Genomic DNA, 21092 nt, shown 5'->3' on the forward strand with positions numbered 1-21092 from the left:
GTTCTCTTTCCTACTGGATATACATTATCTTATATCCGAGCCAGGAACGGATAGAGTCCTTGATAAAGGACGAATTGCTTCAAGGTGCCAGAAAATATATATTTCAGAGGCTAAGCTAACTTTATTAAAGCAAGAAATAAAATACATCTTGGTTCCGTGTTCGGTACAATGAATATGTTTTATAAAAGGGCTTTGAGTTGATTGGTAAGTACGAATCTGGCTCTAATATGCAAGTAAAAGAACTGAAGTTAAAATACAAGAATGAAATGAAGTTAAGAACATTTGAGCTTCAATTACAAAAGTAGGAAAGAGAGCAACAATAACAAATTAAAAAAAGAGCAAGACAGACTGGAATTGAAGATGTTCACTTACTGTTGTTTGTTGTTACAGAGCCAGTTCAAGAGTCTCTTGGATTAAGTCCTTTTGAACTTGTTTTCGTGGACCATTGAAGTTGTTGAAGGACAACTTTCTTTCAACAGAAGAATCAGAGATCAATTTACTTGATTATGTCTCTGACCTTAAGTTCAAATTGTTGCAATCTTGTGAAATGGCAAGAAATAATATTCAGTCTACCCAATTATAAATGAAAGCAGCTAATATATTAGTATAAGCACTTGTCCCCATATGTTCCAACTCGAACAAACAAAATCTACCACGATGTCGAAACTGTAGATTCAAAACCTGTAAAACAGGATGAATCCTCTTATGTTTGAAGAAGCAAATTTAATATATATTAGAGAATAATTTTATTGAACCAAGCAGGCGTAACTGGATTTCGCCGCATATTCTTGTGCCGAAACCAGATAATTATTACCGTGTGTGCAAAGACTACATCAAAGTGAACAGTGTCACTAAAACAGACTCATTTTCAATTGCAAGAATTGATGATCGTATTGACAGCATTTGAAGTGCAAAGTTTGTTACCAAGTTTGACATGTTAAAGGGATTCTGGCAGATTTCACTTACAGATAGAGCCAAATAAACTTCGACGTCTGCAATTTCAAATGTTCTCTATCAAGACAAAGTGATGCCATTTGGTATGAAGAATCCCCCATCTACATTCCAGCGCTTAATGGACATGATAACATCTGGTATAGATGGCTGTGATGCATGCATTGACGACGTACTTATTTACAGCGACTTTTGGAAGGATCACCTGGAAACTATCTGGTAATTCTTAATTCGCTCGAGTGAGGCCACTTTGACAGTTAGTCTAAGTAAAACTAAATTTCGTCAAGCTTGTGTCATTTGTTTTAGGACATATCGGAGGACATGGACAAGCTCATGTTTTAGAATCTAAGGTGAAAGCTATCTACGAATCCTTTATGCCTATCAGTAAAAAGCAACCGATGCGATGTTTGGGTATGGCTGAATATTATCGTAAATTTTGATCACATTTTCCCATCATTACTGAGTCCCTGGCTGTGAAGGGGCAAATTTTCTGGCGATCTAACAAGAATACATTAGTTGAGACCAGAGAACCATTAATTAGATTTATGGAGACAGGCGCGTATCATATCCCCATCACAGTGTACGGTAATGTCCTTTAGAGGGAGAATTTTGTTCCTAATTAAGCATTTGTTTATACAGCAGCCAGATGGTCTATTAGGGACACGGAAAACTTCATTTTCATGGTCAAATTGTCACAATTGAGGAATCGCAGAAACTCTGTTACTCAAACTACCAGGTCAAGCTGTCCCTGACTTTGGCGCCTCTGGAAAAAGGCGGCAGAGATATTTGATTCTGATTGGTTACGTTAAATAAGGGGCGTGTTTCCCACACAAAATTTTCTAGGTTTTAAAAATTGGCACATTGGAAATTTTAATCAGTCTAAGCTTTTCTACGAGTGAAATCAGAGCATGCTCCGGGGATTTGCAAGAAATTCCTCGTAAAAGGAACTGTTCTCCAAAGGGGACTATGGTCGAAAGGAACCGACGAACTAATTTGCCGATTAGAGGGAGAAACGTTGAAAGCAAAGGGGAAAATAGCTCCTGAGACGTATAATCCTGAAATGTGTTATCCTGAGACGTATTATCCTGAGACGCGTTATTCTGGGACGTATAATGTGATGTTTTTCTGAGACGTATACTGAGAAGTATAGAGAGAAGTGCAGTGAGACGCATAATCCTGTGACGCAATTCTGCGACGCATTAATTTCTGAAACGTATTCTGCGAGTATCCTGAGACGGATGGTGGAAAGTATCATCCTGAGATCCAAGCGTCTGAACAGCTACAGTGGCAGCAGAATAGCTGAGGACGAACAGGTTATGCAATCGTACAAGACGTTGACTTTGATTGTTCACTCAATCCTATGATGAACTAAATATCAGTAAACAGATCGGCTATTTTATTTAAATCTATTTGCGTTTTCTTTGTATTTCGGTGAAAGTTTAAATTTCTAAAAACGGAGTATATTCCTGATGTAATGAATTTCCACAGTATTTTTTATGTAATTGATTACATTGTTTGTTTACATATACGGGAGCTCGTGTTGGTTTGTTCTATATACCTGCTCAGATCTCTATCTATTTCACCTATAAGTTTCACCACTTATATTTATATTTACTCGAACCGGGCAATAACATCGAGGGCGGTCAACCCCTAGATAACGAAAACCAAATTTGGTGGGACACCCACCAGGGACAATTTTCCCCGCTTTACACTGGCCAATTTATTAGGTAAGAAGACCAAGTTTGATTGGTCTGGCAACTGTCAGGACGCGTTCGATAAATTAAAGACCATACTGAAGATTGCGCCAGTTCTATCAGCTCCAGATTTCAATCAACCATTTAAGCAACTGCTGATGCGAGTAATGTAGGGGTTGGTGGTGTGCTACTGCAGGATGATAAAAATGGTGCCTATAATTCGGTGTGTTATTTCTCAAAAAAGTTAAATAAGCACCAGGGAAATTATTGTAATATCGAGAAGGAGCGTTTATCGCTAATTTTGGCTTTACAACACGTTGAAGTGTATATAAGTTCTGCTCCGCCTCCAATTATTCTATTCAGTGATCACAACTCCAATACTTTCATCAACACAATAAACATATGAAAAGCAGAGTTTGTTGAGATAGAGTTGTATGTTGCAGGAGTCCAACATCGATATTCGGCACATGAAGGGAAAAGAAAATGTAACAGCAGGTGCACTTTCCCTTGTATAAGAGATTCAAATTCTTTTGTTTTGTATAGATTTTGGTACATTCATTATACCTCTTCCTCGCAAACATTTGTCATGTGTGTAGTTGTTTAATATGTAATCAATATTTCTTTCTAAAGGGATGTGTTATGTATATCTATATTTTCTGTAACTTCTCGTATACTATATTATTTAATTTTCATATTTTTTATTAATGGCCATACACTTTATACAACATATTTGTTATAAATTGTGTGCGTAATTTGGTTCTGTATAAAAACACAAATTACATAGGATCTATAAATAGTGTTTGCGTATGTGTTGACAACTAGGAATAATAATCGTAATAATAAGACTGAAAATGGAGCCTATGGCGTAGTTTCTCAGTGACTGATGGGGTATGGAAGTTTCGAGAAGAATTATGTGGCTTCCCAATTTGGTTGCCTGGTGTCATGTGAATATAATACTTTGTGACTTAGTACGTCGCAAATCAATAGTGTATGTTGTCATATGGTGTCCATTGCGAAATGCAGTTGCAGTTTACGGTGTATATAAGGAAAAAGTTAAGCATTCAGTTTCATTCCGAATTTTGCAGTCATTAACACTCATTGTGATCCTGATGTAAGTCTGCAGACGTATTTTAGTTTGTACGTATATAATTTTCGAGAGGAAATACAATTGTTTGGACTATTTAGTGGTGATAGAAAGTGCTCATTATTTGGACAATAATAATATTTTGGAACTTTTACAAATTATTCTAAAGAATTCTGGACAACGCCATCTTGACAACGTCAGGCCTGGAGGATATTTCCGGTATGAAATTTATAAGGGACTTTTCTTTCGTTTAGGACGTTCAAAGACATGTATAGGGACACATTTGGAGTCACTTCTTTATACTATAAGTTCCCCTGACATGTTTCATTTGTCACTTTAATAATTATATTGTTTGTTGAGTTTTACAAAACGTGTTGATTTTGCTTCTTTCTTTTACTGTTCTATATATTATTATTATTATTATTATTATGTGATGCACATGCGTAATGCTACGTGTACGCTATCCTAAAAATATAACATATAATGTCCAATATTTATGAGTGTGAGAGAAGGCATCTTTGTAAAGAATGTCATGAAAATAAATGATATTTATTCAGAAATTACTTTATCTCTTTTTTGCAGCTATTGAAATGAACACAAATTTAACGTATACATAACTCCGATTTTGCATGGATTGAGAATGATAAACTTGTTTTTCTAGGATGATATGAAATGCGTTTATTACATAATCATAGTTATAAATCACAAGATATCTGTTCATATATGTTCAAATAGATCAGCCCCCCCCCAAAAAAAAAAAAATCGAATTATTATCACTTAACCGTATGATTTAATTAAACTTAGTAATTCCTATACCACTATGTCTTCATTTTTTATGAACAGTGATAAATCTGTACAGGTCATCATCACGTGATCAAGCGTCTTACAGATCATGACTGCACCTTGACGACCTTGATGTTGGAAAAGATCATACCGCATGCCTCACAAAATGGCGCTATGCAACATGTTGAAATCGTTCCCACAATCTGAAATTATAAAAAGAAATATGTATTCGAAGGTATTGATGGTTTTATTTATTTTCTTTGTCTTGCAGATTATTAATTATAATCTACACATATAATGATTATAATCTTCAAAGATACTCAGATCTGATACATCAATGAAAAGTATAGAAAGCCAGCATAATTGTATGACAAGTTATATTCCTTCAATTATTTTGCTTTCAGTCCGATTACTAGTGTTAATATTAACAAGATAGTGTACTTTGGGAACTAGTTTTGCAGATATAAGAATTATTTTCATTTTAGCAAAAAGAAATCAAAGCAAACTACTTCAGTAGGAAATTCACATCAAGGAAAGGTTTACAAAAATATTGATTTAGTTTATAAAGAGTGACATCTGATACCTCCGGTTCCAATCCCGCGTGCCCACTATCACCACGAAGGAGAAAAAATAAGTATTGGACATTCATTGGTATAAAATTACCCTAAAAGACTATTACAGTCTCATAAAAGATGCTGCCTTTTCTTTGAAGACTTGTTTCTTTATTTTTAAGATTAAAATTAATTTTTTTTTATCAGTGTTTGTTGAGAGCTCTGGAGGGTGCGCCAGAGTTTCTTTATTTTAAAGAAAATTTGCAACCTGTCATGGAATTCTCATTTTCTCTCAAATGTTCTTTTTAATTTATCGAAATTTTTATTTGACCATTCCACATAAAGTAGCTATAATCAATCATAACTTTATATTACATAGCCCTGCAATGGTTTCAATTTATAGACAGAACGGCAAAGGAATTACCTTCTGAATGTAGCCCATAACAATATCAAACGTCCTTAGGCATGGAGTCAGGCACCATACATGGTGAAAAGCAAGGACGGCAAACTCGCAGCCCCAGCAGAATGCACAGCATACTCCGCAAAGCGTGGAAAGAAACTTGTAGCATGTGTTTTTGCTACATTTAAAACAGTTAAAGGTCGCTTGCCAGATATAGTCCAAACTTACCACACCATCGGGTTCGGCGAAAACGTCCTCGTAGCTTATCTTGAAAGAGAATAATATGGACTACATGATTAGAACTCGTTTTCGAAATTAAACATGTGCAGTAGAAGACTAATGTAAGATATCCTATGGAAGTTATCAGCCATTTACCTACAAATAACTATAGTTATAATTTCCGTGACGATATTTTCAGAAATTAATAGAATGGGATAACAATGATGTATTTAAAAACATTAAACGTTATAGGTGGCATTAAAAATAGAAGGAGACAAAATAAATAAGACATTTATTCAAATAACGTGTATCTACAGTAACTTGTGATTAATCACGTAAGTGTTGCAGACTTGTCTCTCTTTAATCAGGTAAGTGTTGCAGACTTGTCTCCCTTTTATACACTTTGCGAGCTCTGGGATGCAGACTAAGGTGGCAGGGCCAATTTCGCATATTCGCCCCAGGCAACTTTCTTAATTTAAGGATAAGGTGTGAGTTTTAGAGCTATTTATATGTAATAATAAAAAAGATGGATATATTTGTGAACTAGGTGTTTCGGACTTGTGTTCTTCTTGAAACTGATGAGAGGCATTTCCACTTCACAGTATGTAGCCATTGAAATACCAAAAGCCGGTTCGGAAGAAGATTTGTTGTTGTTGTTGTTTTAGGGTTTAAAGCCATTTTTCAGCACACAATAGGCTATACATGGCGGCCAGTATTAATGGTGGAGGAAGAACCCCGGGAAAACCCCGGAAAGAACCACCGACCCACGAGAAGCTACTGGCAAGCTTTCTCACATACCCACATAGGCTGAATCCGAGACTCGAACCCACGCAGACAGAGGTGAGATGGCAGTGATCTGTAACGGAGAGCGCTTTAGACCACTCGGCCCCCACTCGGGGCCCCTCGGAAGAAGAACTAGCCACTAATAGCAATAGACACGTGGGTTCAAGGTAACTAGAATGTCTATTTAAAAAAATGCTAGAATGAGAACTATTCTGAATTGCATCAAGCTATTTAGTAGACAATGTTTTTCAAACGTATCACCCAGGGAAATGGCTTGCGTTTGCATTGTGGGCACCACATGCTGTCAAATATGGCCTTTGAATGTGAGAAATGCATGTATAAAATAGGGCTTGGGGTGCATAAACATTTTATTCTAAGAACTTCAGTAGTGTTGTCAGGTCATGTGTGTGATATGATTGTGTTGTGCTTCATGATACATATCCGAAAATATTGACCTTTTTGACCTCACTCATGTATTATTTTTCATGAATTTGTGTATTAGGCAGGTGCATGCTACATCAAATTTGTACATAAAAACTGGCTCCTAAGACAGTCACGTGCTCCTGCATGTCATTTGTAAAAGGCTATTAATGGAGGTAGTCGGCAGTATGATAAGATCTACAGTAATTTACAATAGTTCCTTACATTGCATCAATCCTATCTATCAAGGGACTTTATTCCCTTTGTCTTAGCACTAAAAGACCTTGTATTTCTGTAAATACCAAAGCAAATGTTTCCTTTTTTCGTCACCATAGCGTTTCCAATTATATATATATATATATATATATATATATATATATATATATATATATATATATATATATATATATATATATATATATATATATATATATATATATATATTTTGATTTAATCTAATTGTTTGTTTTTTAGTTTTAAGTTTTTAAAAATTTCATTACATGTTATAGTAATGTAATTTTGTTTACTGGAATTTGACATTTTCCAGAAATTAGTTTCACCTGAGTGTTTTTCGTAAACACCTAATAGTAGAACTTTGTATCTAAAAGCCGACCTAGTTTTTGACCTTGGTTGAGAATCAAGTAAACATCTTTTTTTTACTCATTCTTAATGTGTGATTTATAGAGTGAAATTGATGCTGCATTGGGAGTATGTGACTTTCTACGATATTCTCGAAAGTCTGGTTTTACCGGTAGGTTAACCCTCATCCAGGCTTCTGCTTTACGCAGTAGCCAAATTTAATAGTGATGTTTGAAATATAATTTTAGTTGAGCTTTTAAAGACTTGGACTTCAAGGAGGTTTTTTTTTTCTTTTGTGACAAGTTGGAGTTTAATACCTCAATATTTCTTCAAATTATTTGGATTCCAAGAGATTGATTCTTTTCCCTGGGAATATTTAAGTGCTTATACAGAATTATTGGACAAAGACATTTATTAAAATTTTATTCCGAATTCAAACGCCGAAATAGTATTTGTGGTTCAACAAAGAACTGTATACATATCAGTACTATACTGGTTACAGTATACGTCATCGCCTTCTATTTTGGATTTCGTCAGGGCTCGAACTTAGATTCATTGGAACATTTTATTACTAGGACTTCTAATTTTATTTTTTGGTTCATTCTTGGATTATTTTTTGATTTGATTCTTAAAACCGTAAGTTCTTTTCCTCATTTTTACCTTGTTGTTTTAGGGAAATAAATTATTTGTTAAGTTTTACAAAGCTTGCTGTCTTCACTCTTTACTTGTTGCGTTTATTAAGAGCCTAAATGTAACAATACACTGCACATAAAACGTGGCAGCGTACTGAGGTTGAGTAACGTCTGAGAGAGAGAGAGAGAGAGAGAGAGAGAGAGACCGACGGACGAAGAGTTATCTTCTTATTTGTTTGATGCCTTTCTGTTACTTCTCGATTCCTGTTAAATACTAAATGTAACAGTTGATTTTAATTTAATCTTAAAATTATGATATTAGAGCGTTCCCCAAAAGAGCCAATAGTGTAATACTTTTGCATATTTGCTTCTCAATTATTTTGACCACCAGACTTTTAAAATATTTTGATACGTTTGACAAAATGAATATTTGCTGCTGCTTAAAAAGTGAACGTATGACATTGCATAAGCCTATCATAATGAACTCATATTGCAAAACGTATGACATTGCATAAACCTATCATAATTAACTCATATTGAAAAACGTATGACATTGCATAAACCTATCATAATGAACTCATATTGCAAAACGTATGACATTGCATAAACCTATCTTAATGAACTCATATTGCAAAACGTATGACAATGCATAAACCTATTATAATGAACTCATATTGCAAAACGTATGACATTGCATAAACCTATCATAATGAATTCATATTGCAAAACGCATGACATTGCATAAACCTATCTTAATGAATTCATATTGCAAAACGTAACATTTATATCTCAAACTCTTTGTAGTTGTGTTGTAAGACACGAACAGTTTGATTTTGCCGAGTTTGCATAAAATGTATGGGATTAGTCAGTTAGGATTTCACCTTGCTCTAGAATATCAAAAAAGAAACTCTTTCCCTAATTAGTTACAGTTCCCATTTGTTGAAGTCGTGAAATGAGCACATATCATTGCGTCTGTTTCGCATTCAGAGTTTCAGTTTCCCACTTGATTGATTTTATTGCCTCCTGTGCGCGTCTGTTTAAAATCAGACTAATTAATTCAATTAACATCTTATTCAGCGTGTAAGAACATTTCAGTGAGTGTACACGAGTCATGTAGCGTTCACATTATACTAATCCTGATGGAAATTAGCTAGTGAATACCTCCTGCACCGAAATGACAAGTAGCAACTTTATAAGTACCACGCGTCTAATTGAACTATACAATTATTTTTTATTTTTTTTAAAAAAACAGAAAAAGGCTCCGGTGCGAGGACGACGATTCAACATAGTTCTATAAATTATGTTATTGTATTATACATAAGGATGCTCTTTGCTCTTTATGTTATATTATTATACGTACGGATGCTCCGTGCTCTTTATGTTATATTATAATGCATACGGATGCTCTTTGCTCTTAATGATAAATTATTATACATTGCTCGACTCTAAATACTGCCATAATAAGTAAGCTGTGCATTGACCTTTCAAATGATGGTTATGCAGCTGAACGACGTTTGCTTAAGATGGTAGGTAAATATACCATTTAAGCTGATATAAATAGGTTCTTCACTTATTCAGCTAAACCATACTGACATCATTACGTGCACATAATATGGTTGATACGTCACACACAGAAACCTACCTCACATACTTTTGCTGCTTTTTGTGTGGCCCGCCTTAAAAATAGACTCTCTTTTTATCAGTCCATTACTTCCAAAGGTATGTCTGTTTTTCTACACCTTCAGGCTTTTTCTATACTTACTCTATGTAACGAATGCAGTTTTAAATGTTCCAGCGGAACAATATAGGACGATTCTGGAATTTGAATGTGTATCAAAAGCACCCATTTAGTTGTAGGTAAAAACCGTGTATTGGACCAATCATTTTTCATTTAGTCATAGGCAAACACCTTGTATTGAACCAATCATTTTTCAGTTAGTCATAGGCAAACACCTTGTATTGGACCAATCACTTGTTTTGTTTTCGGTGCAATGATCTCATCATGGAATGTCAGACCTTTAGCAATAAAATGAAGCAATCAATTGAATAGACCACTAAGTTTTATATCTCACCATCCTTGGGTGAGCGAGGTGTGGTCGTGGGATGGATACGACAACAATTTGGGGCCACACTATTTTTGTGTATTACCATCTCTCAAAGGGATTTTATTTATTGACTAGCCATTTTAGTAAGGCACTGAAACCTATTTAGATCACTTAGTTTGTAACGCCAAATAGCAAACTGCACAGCGACAGAGCGCGTACGCAGATAATTAGATTGTGCAAACACAACACCTTCTTGATTTTTTTCGTTATTGTACGCAACATAAACAATGGCCAAAAGCTTGATTGTACTGAATGATAGCGATATATATGTTTACGACAAAAAAGAGGATATGTGCAAAGATGAAAAGGTCCTGAAGACCAAAATATTAAACATGTACTGGTGACACGGAAAAGGGATTTTGAATAGATTAACACCTGGAAACCAGATGAAGACATCGTTTTATTAAATAAATTTCACAGGAAAATCATAAATATGATCATAAGAGAGCATGGCAATTTTACGTTGTAACTGACAATGGGTTTCTGGAATGTGGCAGATGTGAAAAACAGTGATATACAAATTAAAGAAATTGAAACATGCCTGATCTGCGAGACACGAGACACGAACTAAAATACGTAAAACGGTATCTTTTGTAAGCAGCCAAAGCATGCAAATGTATTGCACCCTTTGAAGCTGCCTTGCCTTTGCTGGCAAATTTGTTTTCCTTATATTAATAAATGCTAATGACAGTGTAGCTTTGATAGCTGTGAAAATGGTGGCATGCTTGGATACAACAATTTACAGAAATCCAATGACTCTTTAAACTTCGAATTTGAACAATACTATTAATAACGTTGTAGATAAGAATGTTTTTGTAAAGGCAGATATCAAAACTGCGAAAGTATATCCAGAAGCTGTAGAGGACAAAACGGAACAGAAACAAAACACAGAATGTGAAAGAGGGAAGGATTATAATGAGGATGAACGTAATCTCAGGATGGTGATAATGTGCAGAACATGATTGTTTCTCAGTGTTGCTCGAAAGAAAGGCCCTAATGAGACCACTAATAAATTAGAGCATTACTAATGTAATGTAATGTAATAACTCAAAACAATTAACTAGTACAATTTATTAATCTGCTTCTTCATTTTATCAATAAATTAATCATATTTCATCCTGATGGAGCGCTAATGCCACTTGTTTATTCACCAGCGCTAAACCTTTTACCAAATGATATGATATAGACAGAACAAGGTTTGAAATAGTCATCATTATTACAATGGCTATAAAAGTAACATTTATACCATATAATTTATCTCGGTTCTTCATAATTTCAGCTGATCTTTGTTGTTTTCATGTTTTTGTGACAACTCTGCAAAAGTGTTGGACGTACAACTAATTCAGCTGTTTTACTTTCAAAACCTTCCAACACATCATGCCATATGATTAACTTTCCAACACATCTTGCCATATGATTCATTTTCCAACACATCTTGCCATATGATTAACTTTACTACACACCTTGCCATATGATTAATTTTCCAACACATCTTGCCATATGATTCATTTTCCAACACATCTTGCCATATGATTAACTTTACTACACATCTTGCCATATGCGTAATTTTCCAAACATTTTTAAAAAGTAAAATGTGAACATTTAAAGAAAGAACAAGAAGACTCTAAAAGGTGATAGGCTCGGTAAAGTACTAAACAAATGAGATGCAAAAATTAGGTTTATTCTAACATCTTTTACCAGTCCAAGAAGTTCATAAACAAGATGCTAAGTGACTGGTGGTCATACAGATATCTTGAGTATCTTGCTTATTTCGGCAAAAGGTAAAGTAGTTTCTTTATCAAGTTCTTAGCATTGTAAATTGAGGAACGCCGGACCGTGTAGACGTACATACAACAGTACATCTACAAAATCGACGCCACTTCAATGCCTTGTCTCACTCATATAATAAAACAGTGAAAACGTATCATGTGTGCTACCCGTATATGATACTCTGTCCAAAAACAATGTTCTGTAATTCAGATTGCAAATATGTTAGGGAGATTAAACATGGTTTGGGCTTAGAAATTGAACACTATAGAGCTGTCTTAAGGGGATAAAACGTCGCATATAAATTTAAGAATTGCGTAAGGCAAGCACGACAATAACTAACCTCCTAATGCTGAGCGCCATGTGAGGCAGTGGCTAGTACCATTTTTATAAGTCTTTGGCATGACTCCATCGGGGTTGGAACGCGTGACCTCTCGCATCCTAGGCGGACGCTCTAAGCACATAGGTCACCATAGCGGTCTCAGTATTCAACGTGTTGCTTAGTATACGTTAAACGTTTGAATCTATTCTTTACTTCTTAAAGTATAAAAATGTATGCTACATGGAAAGGGACAATGGTTCAGCAGCAGGATTGAAAAAATAAAAAGAAGTGGAGGTTAATTCAGCACGCAAAATAAGAAGCTTAAAAAATTCGGTTCTCATAAATAGAATAAACGCAGCAGGAGGAATTATGGGAAAAGTTTTACCAAACAGTCTAGAAATTGCAAGAAACAACGATCTTTTGAAAGTAATTTTAACCAAAGGAGCTGGTAATGAAGGATTTCGAATGCGTAGTGCTCATGGAAAAGATATCCAAGGCGTTGCTTTGCTTTAAAGCAAGATTAATAAGACAAGATTTTGCGACACACAGTTTAAACGACCCACATGACACGTTAGGTTTATACACATTTACTCATCCTGAAGGTAATAAAAAATAACTTGTAAAACCAAGACAACCTAAACAGAATGATCTTGCGTGACCTTTTTATAAAATAAAATTGAATACGAAAATATTGTACGTGTGATAGGTATCAATGTTACATTTGTCTAACATTTTAGCATAATTGACGATAAAGATGTCACAGTAAGGCAATTACATAACTCACAATAAGCAGGAAAAGATACGACAAGGAGTTCCAACAGAAGTGATTTTTAAAGAATGAAATGTTGATTGCAATAAACTTTGTGGATACATTAAAAAAGTGCAGAGACGTACTAGTTGATATCTGTAAAATACGTTATACTTTCTAATTGATGAACGTTGAAACACTGACCATGTAATAAGGAAAGCGACGAACCATACAAACACTAATTTTTATTACTAAAACGTTAGTAAAATACGTCGTGCGATTGTTCAGAAACATAAATGAAATCACAGTTTTCAAGATAAAGTAAGGCGTTGAGAGATCATCTACAGGACGTAAAAAAAGCAATGGAAACTGTGTTTCAAGAACGCAATGCTATTACAGACGAAATGAAAACATAAATTGATGTTCAATGATACAGAAGAAAAGAAATAGTTTTGGATGAGGTTTGAGTATTTATTTATCTGGGAATCATGCTGTAATTAACGTGAAACATCGGAACGGCGTGCACATGTCTGTAATGTAATGTGCTTACATATTAAACAAACCGCGTTTGTCGTTCTATGCATATAATGTTATTTAGTCGTCATTTGATATTTTGTGTATCCTGATTACACAATTTGAGTAGTTAGTTTTCTGGTAAATCCCTTACATATTGAATCCAAAAATAATTCAAGAATTAAAAAATAAAACTCTTAGTAATAAAAAGTTCTGAATGAAACTGAGTTCGAATCCCGATGAAATCCAAAATGGAAGACAATGACGTCTGTTGCACCTGCAAAGTGCTACAGTGTCAACAGTCTCTTGTTGTATCAAACAATATTATTCCAATTTTTGAATTCTGTATAAACTTTGATAAATGTCCTTGTCCAAGAATTAATTTAGAGCACTAGTACTTCCTGGGAAATAATCTTTTAAAATCCAATAATTTGAAGAAAATAAAATATCAGACCAAACTGGTCACAACAACACAACTGAACGTGTCAAACGTTTAAAGCACACCGACTACTTCCATACAAAACATTAAGCATAAGGCAAACTTAAGACGCAAAACAGATTCCCGGGTGAAGCTTTAAATGCCTAGCATCACGTATTCAAAGTATGGACTTAACTGAAATCAGTGGTTCTTACTCTGGGAAAGATTAAAATATAAAAACATAAAAGTTCTTTACCAGATCTGCTACTGTTTCTGAATCAAGGTCAGAAACTCGAAACAATGTTTATATTATTATAACAGTCAGGTCAAACAGAACTGAACTGAATTTCTGGAAAATGTTAATCCAGTAAACAAAATTACCGTACAATAGTATGTAATGGAATAAAAAATTAAAACTCACAAACAAATCATTAAATTAAATATACATAACATAACATAATTAGTATAGCTTATCTCAGCTGTAAATATGCTCTCTCTCCCTTCCCATCTTTCATACGCATTTAGGGATTAATACATTCTTTTACATCGTTTAGTATTCTCAGTTATTTCTTGACGTCGTCTTAACCAATGACTCTACCTTTCATATGTTCTGACAACCTTTATACATGATCACCGGATACATTTATTGCGGGGCATTAAAGACACAACAACCCAGTCTTTATGCATGATAATGACTCAAGCTTTGAGTTGTTAATCCATTTAGACAAGTCTTTGTGTAAGATCCCCTTAATGTTGCTGATACCTATTTATGTGCAATGTAAAGTATGCAGTTATGTCAAATAATAATAATAATAAGAATAATAATAATAATAATGAGGACTTTGTATAGCGCTTAATCTTTAGAAGCTGTAAGCGTTTTACAACATTAGACAACACCTATAAGATACAAAACGTATAATAATATTATTACAAAAACAAACACCATGAAATTAGAAAAACATTAACAAATAAAAAACATGCTGAGAATATTTCAGGTAAGAAACACTATTAGGTCTTTAAGTATGTTCTCGCAGTCGAAATAAGTGAGTTTTTAGAGCCCTCTTGAATGTGATCACTGTGTCTCTGTGTCTAAGTTCAGTGGGCAATTCATTCCACGTTACTGGGCCTTGGTATGCAAAAGAACGCTGTCCATATGAATTTGTTTTCATAGTGGGAATAATGAGTATACGATTGACAGAAGAGGAGCGTAAATATCTTGCTGGTGTGTACACATGGGTGAGGTCGGATAGGTATGTTGGACTAGAGTCCGACAGTGAAACGTAGCACAGAGAACAAATTTTGTGTTTGATTCTGGATCGAATGGATAGACAGTGTAGGGTACAGAGCAGCGGGGAGGTGAGCTCCGATGGTTGTACTCTAAGCATGATCCGAGCAGCTGTGTTTTGAACTTTTTGAAGTTTCTGGAGTAGATATTGAGATGAACCAGACAGAATTGAGTTACAATAGTCCAGTCTTGAAATTACTAATGAACATACAAGTGTTTTAGTGGCATCAACTGAAAGATATTTGCGAACTGAGCTGATGCGTCTCAGATCAAGATATGCAGCCTTGCATATGTTCATGACATGTTGGTGCAATGTGAGAGTACTGTCCAGAGTAACACCTAGGTTTCGTACTGATTGTGTGAATTTAATGTTGGTCTTGCTGATATTTATTGTTTGAGGTAAAGGATGTGAATGAGGAAGTCTTTGTGTTGCGATCAGAATGGCCTCAGTTTTGTCATCATTTATATGTAGCTTGTTCTATGTCATCCATCATTTCACATCAGAAATGCACCTCTCTACATCTTGGATGGTAGCATCAACTTCAGTTGGGTGGCTAGATTTGTATATTTGGGTGTCATCAGCGTACAATTGGTGAGACACTGGATGATGATATATGACACTTGAGAGCGGCTAAGTGTACAGAATGAAGAGAACAGGTCCAAGAACAGACCCCTGTGGAACACCACAACATAGGTCAACTGGGCTGGAGTGTATTCCATTTGCAGATACAATTTGTGTCCTGTTGACCAAGTAGGACTTGAACCACAGTAAGGCTGTATCATGAATGCCAAATACATGCTGGAGACGGTGAAGTAATATATCATGGTCTATTCTGTCAATTGCTGCAGACAAATCAAGGAGGGTGAGGACTGTAATCTTTCCGCTATCCAACGCAGAGAGAATGTCATTAACTACTTTTAGAAGAGTAGTTTCAGTACTGTGGCAAGGGCGATATGCAGATTGTACATTGCTGAAAAGACGGTTTGAATTTAGATGAGATACAAGTTGTGATAGAACAACCTTTTCTAAGATTTCTGATATAAATGGGAGATTAGAAACTGGGCGGCAGTTCTTTAAATCGTTATGGTCTAGTGTTGGTTTCTTCAGCAGAGGCTTTACAATGGCAGTTTTGAAAATGATGGGAATTCCCCGGATGAGAGAGAGGTATTAATAACATCAGTTAGTGAAGGCAATACTGGATCTAAGCACTCAAACACAAGTGATGTTGGAATTTTATCAAGTTCACATGACTTTGGTGCACTCTTCATCACGATTGTACGTACAAAATCCATACAGACGTTCAAAAGCTGTTAATGGTTGCCGCTCAAATTCTGTATCCCAACTGTATGGTGACGTCGAGTTAATTGAAACTGTGTTGTCAAGCTTATCTCTAATGGTTTGTACTTTGTCACGGAAGAAATTTGCAAACATGTCCGGAAGGACGACTGGAGATAACAATTTTATCATTTCGCTTGATATCTGTTCGAATTTACCAGGCAACATGTCTTGTAAAAGCTAAGTGGCATTATCTATTTAACCTGTGTTCAATATTCCCTTTGTTGCCTCGCATACGAAATAGGACTGAAATGAAGAGGCAACTAATGGAGACTATTTTTTGTTCCAGTTTGTGTTCAGCCGTGACCTTCATTGAATTCAAAGATACGAAATAAACAAACAAATGTTACATAAAAACTGGGTCCAAAATTTAAGGATTCCACTCTTCAACTTTGTTTTGCTTGCCTTTGTTCTCCCTAAAGTAGCCTGAAACTATATAGTCTTGACTGTGCTGATGTACGGTTAAACCACACACACACACACACACACACACACACACACACACACACATACATATATATATATATATATATATATATATATATATATATATATATATATATATATATATATATATATATAATCCCCTCTATCTCTCTCTCTATATATATATAAAATCCCTCTCTCTCTCTCTCTCTCTCTCTCTCTCTCTCTCTCTCTCTCTATATATATATATATATATATATATATATATATATATATATATATATATATATATATATATATATATATATATATATATGTGTGTGTGTGTGTGTGTGTGTGTGTGTGTAGTATGTACACTGTATCAATGAAATACCACGAGATGTATACATTTTTGATTAAAAGTAAAAGAGGTTTGACGAGTTTCCTTTTAACGAAAAAGTTATACAACGAGTGGTATATAATTGATACAACGAACATACTATGCATGTATTTTATTTATATCACATACAAATACACATATTTGCACTTTGAATGGAGTTACGATATGATCCGGGTAACTGTGTATTGACCGAGTGAATAAACTCCTCACATCCCTGCACGTGTGTTCGCTACAAAATGCAGTTCTCCGATTTTTCTTGTTGTTCATAATCACATATGCAAATTGATAAGTTGATTGTTTTCATTTTTAGTTTCTATTTGTATTGACATTCATTAAATCAATATAAGACACATTCATGATTTAAACATGAAATATATGTTGCATGAAGACAGTAGTGCACTGCAAACACGGTTAGCTTCTTTTACACTGAACCTGAACTGCCAGGTATTCACGTACTGGCGTATGCAAATTATCGCGGAATAGAAACTAAGCGGAATGACGAACCAGCAAGAAATAATTAAAATATTTTAATATACTGACGGTTCACCTAAGTCATTAATCTGTTTTTATTAACATTTCTAAAGACTATTTAAAAAAATATTCTCCCTCTTTCTCTCTCTCTCTCTCTCTCTCTCTCTCTCTCTCTCTCTCTCTCTCTATCTCTCTCTCCTTTGGACGGTTTGACTAAACTTTACCATCGTTCATAGGTCCAGAGACATCGTCGTATGATACAAGCGAAAATCCCCATCGCTCGTATTTTCATTGATTTTCGCCCGTATCTAGCCTCGATAATCCAGAGAGATGAAGCGAGAGAGAGAGAGAGAGAGAGAGAGAGAGAGAGAGAGAGAGAGAGAGAAGGACATTTTTTTAAAAATAATTAATAATCAAATTTTAGAACATTATAATTCGTCTAAGAAACAACAACAAGAACAAAGCATTAAATATTTTACAGCATGTGTGCCTCGTAACCAACAAATTTAGCATATAGGCCTAGTGTCGACTGGCTATTGCAACTATGTATCATTGATATTATGAACACTGTAGATAGATCCCAAGGAAAGCGTAAACATACCGTCACAACGAACCCGATTTCTGTAGGTTACTTGGTACACGTTCAGTTTTAATGTTTTCGTCCAGCGCAATGTTTTTGTCTCTCACTCTAGATTTTTGCTTATTATGTCCCTTACGCATGAGAGTGGCGAGGGGAATTGAAAAAAGAAAGCATTCCGATTACATTGTGTACCATTTTAATTTCATTTAGATAACGGACTAATAATACTTTTTATCGTTATTTTCATATGCAATTTAGGATTAATGAATGAGTCGAAATTCAGCATTGGTCTATGGCCTGCAGTTAAAAGAATGTTAATATATTCGTATTATTGCGCCATGGGCGGATCACAACTTGATATACCAAAATTATTGTTATATCAATTTGCTTTATACCAACACTTTAAATGCGATGCTGTTTTTAATGTATGTGCTATAAATTATATAATAGGTTATGGCTCATCGATTTCTAGGTCAACAAGAGTGTTTTCCAGCATCCGCAACGGGTTGAAATAGGCTAGTTGAAGTATAGTGGATTTAAAGGTTTAATTCCTGTAGAAACTGTATTATGAATATATTATTTTCAAACCATGCCCAGTAGCAAAAATGGGCATCTCGCGCTTAGTGACTCCTTTTCGACTGATATTGCACAATCCCAAGCAGCCGAATTGATCTACTGCAGATCAACTTCAAATATACTTCAATTACATTGCAGCATTTATGACAATTACTAATATATGCCCCCGTTAAATCTATATGCATTGAAGGTACTCCTTAATGCCTTTATTTGCTGTTTGGCGATAATTATATTATTATATTTATGTTTTTGTTTTGTACAGATGTATCAAGTCTTATATATTTCTAACACGTTTTACAGGAAATTGCATTTCGTTCTAAAATGCTTTTGCATTCCATTTTCGTGCATTTAAGGTAGAAAAAAAATCCTATCATTTCGTGGGGGTGGCGAGGGGGCTTCCATACCTACAAGAGAATGCGATACCGAAAACAACAACTAAACAAAACATAACGAAACAATTGAATCGTCGTTGGTTATTTTTACCTGTCATTAGTTGTGTACACGTCATATGCACTCGTATGCGCTCAAGTTCCAAAATAACCCTAAATTAATCATGGTCACGTCTTAGAATGGAATAGTTACAGAAAGAAACAAAATCTCTGAGACAGAGAAGTGTTTTTAAGTTCATAAGCCGGAAGTTGGAGCTCAGTACATTTCTCAACAAAACACCTAGGCCTTCGACTCAGACTAATCTGGAAGGGTATCGAACCGGGGACTCTCTTATTACTGATGTGATACTCTAATAATATCCTTGTAAATACTAATAGTATATTCCAATAATTTAAAGAAAATTAACACACCTACCTTTATATGTGAGTTGATTTCATTTGGATCTCTCATATCAAGGTCTGGCTGGTCGTGTTTAGTGGTCATTTCCAACAATATGGCGTCTTCGGCTGTTCGGATTTATTGTCTTTTTAAGTTTTCTTTTTAGCAAAAGCACACTTTTTCATACAAATCAATACATCCAATAACGGATGTTAGTTGGTTATGTAGAGAATACTTGTCACAACGTATGATGGATCTTGAAAAACATGTATCTGTCTATAATTGGTTTGTAAATGTTGAATGATGTAAGGAGTATTCACCGTAATAGTATTCGTAACGACGGGTTTAGTCTCACCAATATAGGATATGGATATAGTTGAATATCGCCACTGGGCACAACCAAGTCTTCTGGAAAGTACTATTACAGCATAGAGTTCAAATGCAATGACAATATAGTCGTTTCTTTCAACCGTTATGAGTAATGGAAGAATCACGAAGTAAGTATGGGCATTGGAAATATGCAAATCAGTGTATCCGTGTGAATATTCAATGCAATAAAGTCTGATGCAATTAATGTGCAACAAATAATGATATAAAACACGAATAATGTGTCAGTGGTCCTATTATTTGTCGAAACCAATGCAGCTAACTCATCACACATTGCTCCGTTACAGGAAACATCCGATAACTTAGGTCAGGTAAACATCTTAGAACAAATCCTAAAATAATATCACTGTTTTGCATCTAGCAACAGTTTCTAAAGCAAACGTGTAATGATATTGATGTTATGTCTTTATTGCGGGCGCAATAAATTTTACCCAACGGGAAAGAAATTTGTCAGTACGTCTCTAAGATAAAAGTTACTTGTTACAACAGAACAGGCCAGATTTGAGTCTCTAACGAGGGTATGAGCAGGCCAGTTTTATATCTCACTTGAATGATGTAGATGAAAGCGAAGGCTAATAGCGTGGCGTCTAAAAATGCTATCTAGGAACAAAAGTGGCATTCATTTGCAAGTGAGAGTTCAATAAAAGACGAAGATGATATATCACTGAAAGACCTATGCTCACCCAACAGCTATTATCTGGTATTTATAGGTTAAACGCAAACACCTTTGCATACTAAATTCGTGTCGTAAATATTACATCACGTGACCGACGTTAAGAAAATATTTTCTTAAAGAACATCATATCTTTGCATCATATATTTGCAAGCGTGAATAATGACACCTAATGAAAGCACACACACAGACAGACACGCAAACACACACAGAGACAGACACGCAAACACACACACACACAC

The 21092-nt window shown here is 35.0% G+C and overlaps 1 protein-coding gene across 1 annotated transcript; it reads right to left on the minus strand.

Moving 5' to 3' along the window:
- Positions 1–4262: 4262 nt before the first annotated feature.
- On the minus strand, positions 4263–20670 carry LOC149790712 (caveolin-3-like). Its single transcript, XM_089972759.1, has 3 exons — positions 19827–20670; positions 5488–5730; positions 4263–4715 (listed from the first exon to the last, which is right to left on the minus strand). The coding sequence occupies exons 1-3, from the start codon at positions 19893–19895 to the stop codon at positions 4620–4622; spliced, it is 408 nt and encodes a 135-aa protein (XP_089828885.1). The 5' UTR covers positions 19896–20670; the 3' UTR covers positions 4263–4619.
- Positions 20671–21092: the final 422 nt, after the last annotated feature.

This window comes from Sinohyriopsis cumingii, chromosome 10 (assembly GCF_028554795.1).
Source record: "Sinohyriopsis cumingii isolate HCF-2022 chromosome 10, ASM2855479v2, whole genome shotgun sequence".
NCBI lineage: Eukaryota > Metazoa > Mollusca > Bivalvia > Unionida > Unionidae > Sinohyriopsis > Sinohyriopsis cumingii.

Excerpts from the sequence above, each read along its gene's own strand:
- LOC149790712 (XM_089972759.1), bottom strand. The coding sequence starts at position 19,895 with ATGACCACTAAACACGACCAGCCAGACCTTGATATGAGAGATCCAAAT. Across the intron at positions 5,731-19,826 it reads AAATCAACTCACATATAAAG|ATAAGCTACGAGGACGTTTT; the intron begins GTAGGTGTGTTA and ends TTCTCTTTCAAG. Across the intron at positions 4,716-5,487 it reads TTATGGGCTACATTCAGAAG|ATTGTGGGAACGATTTCAAC; the intron begins GTAATTCCTTTG and ends TTATAATTTCAG.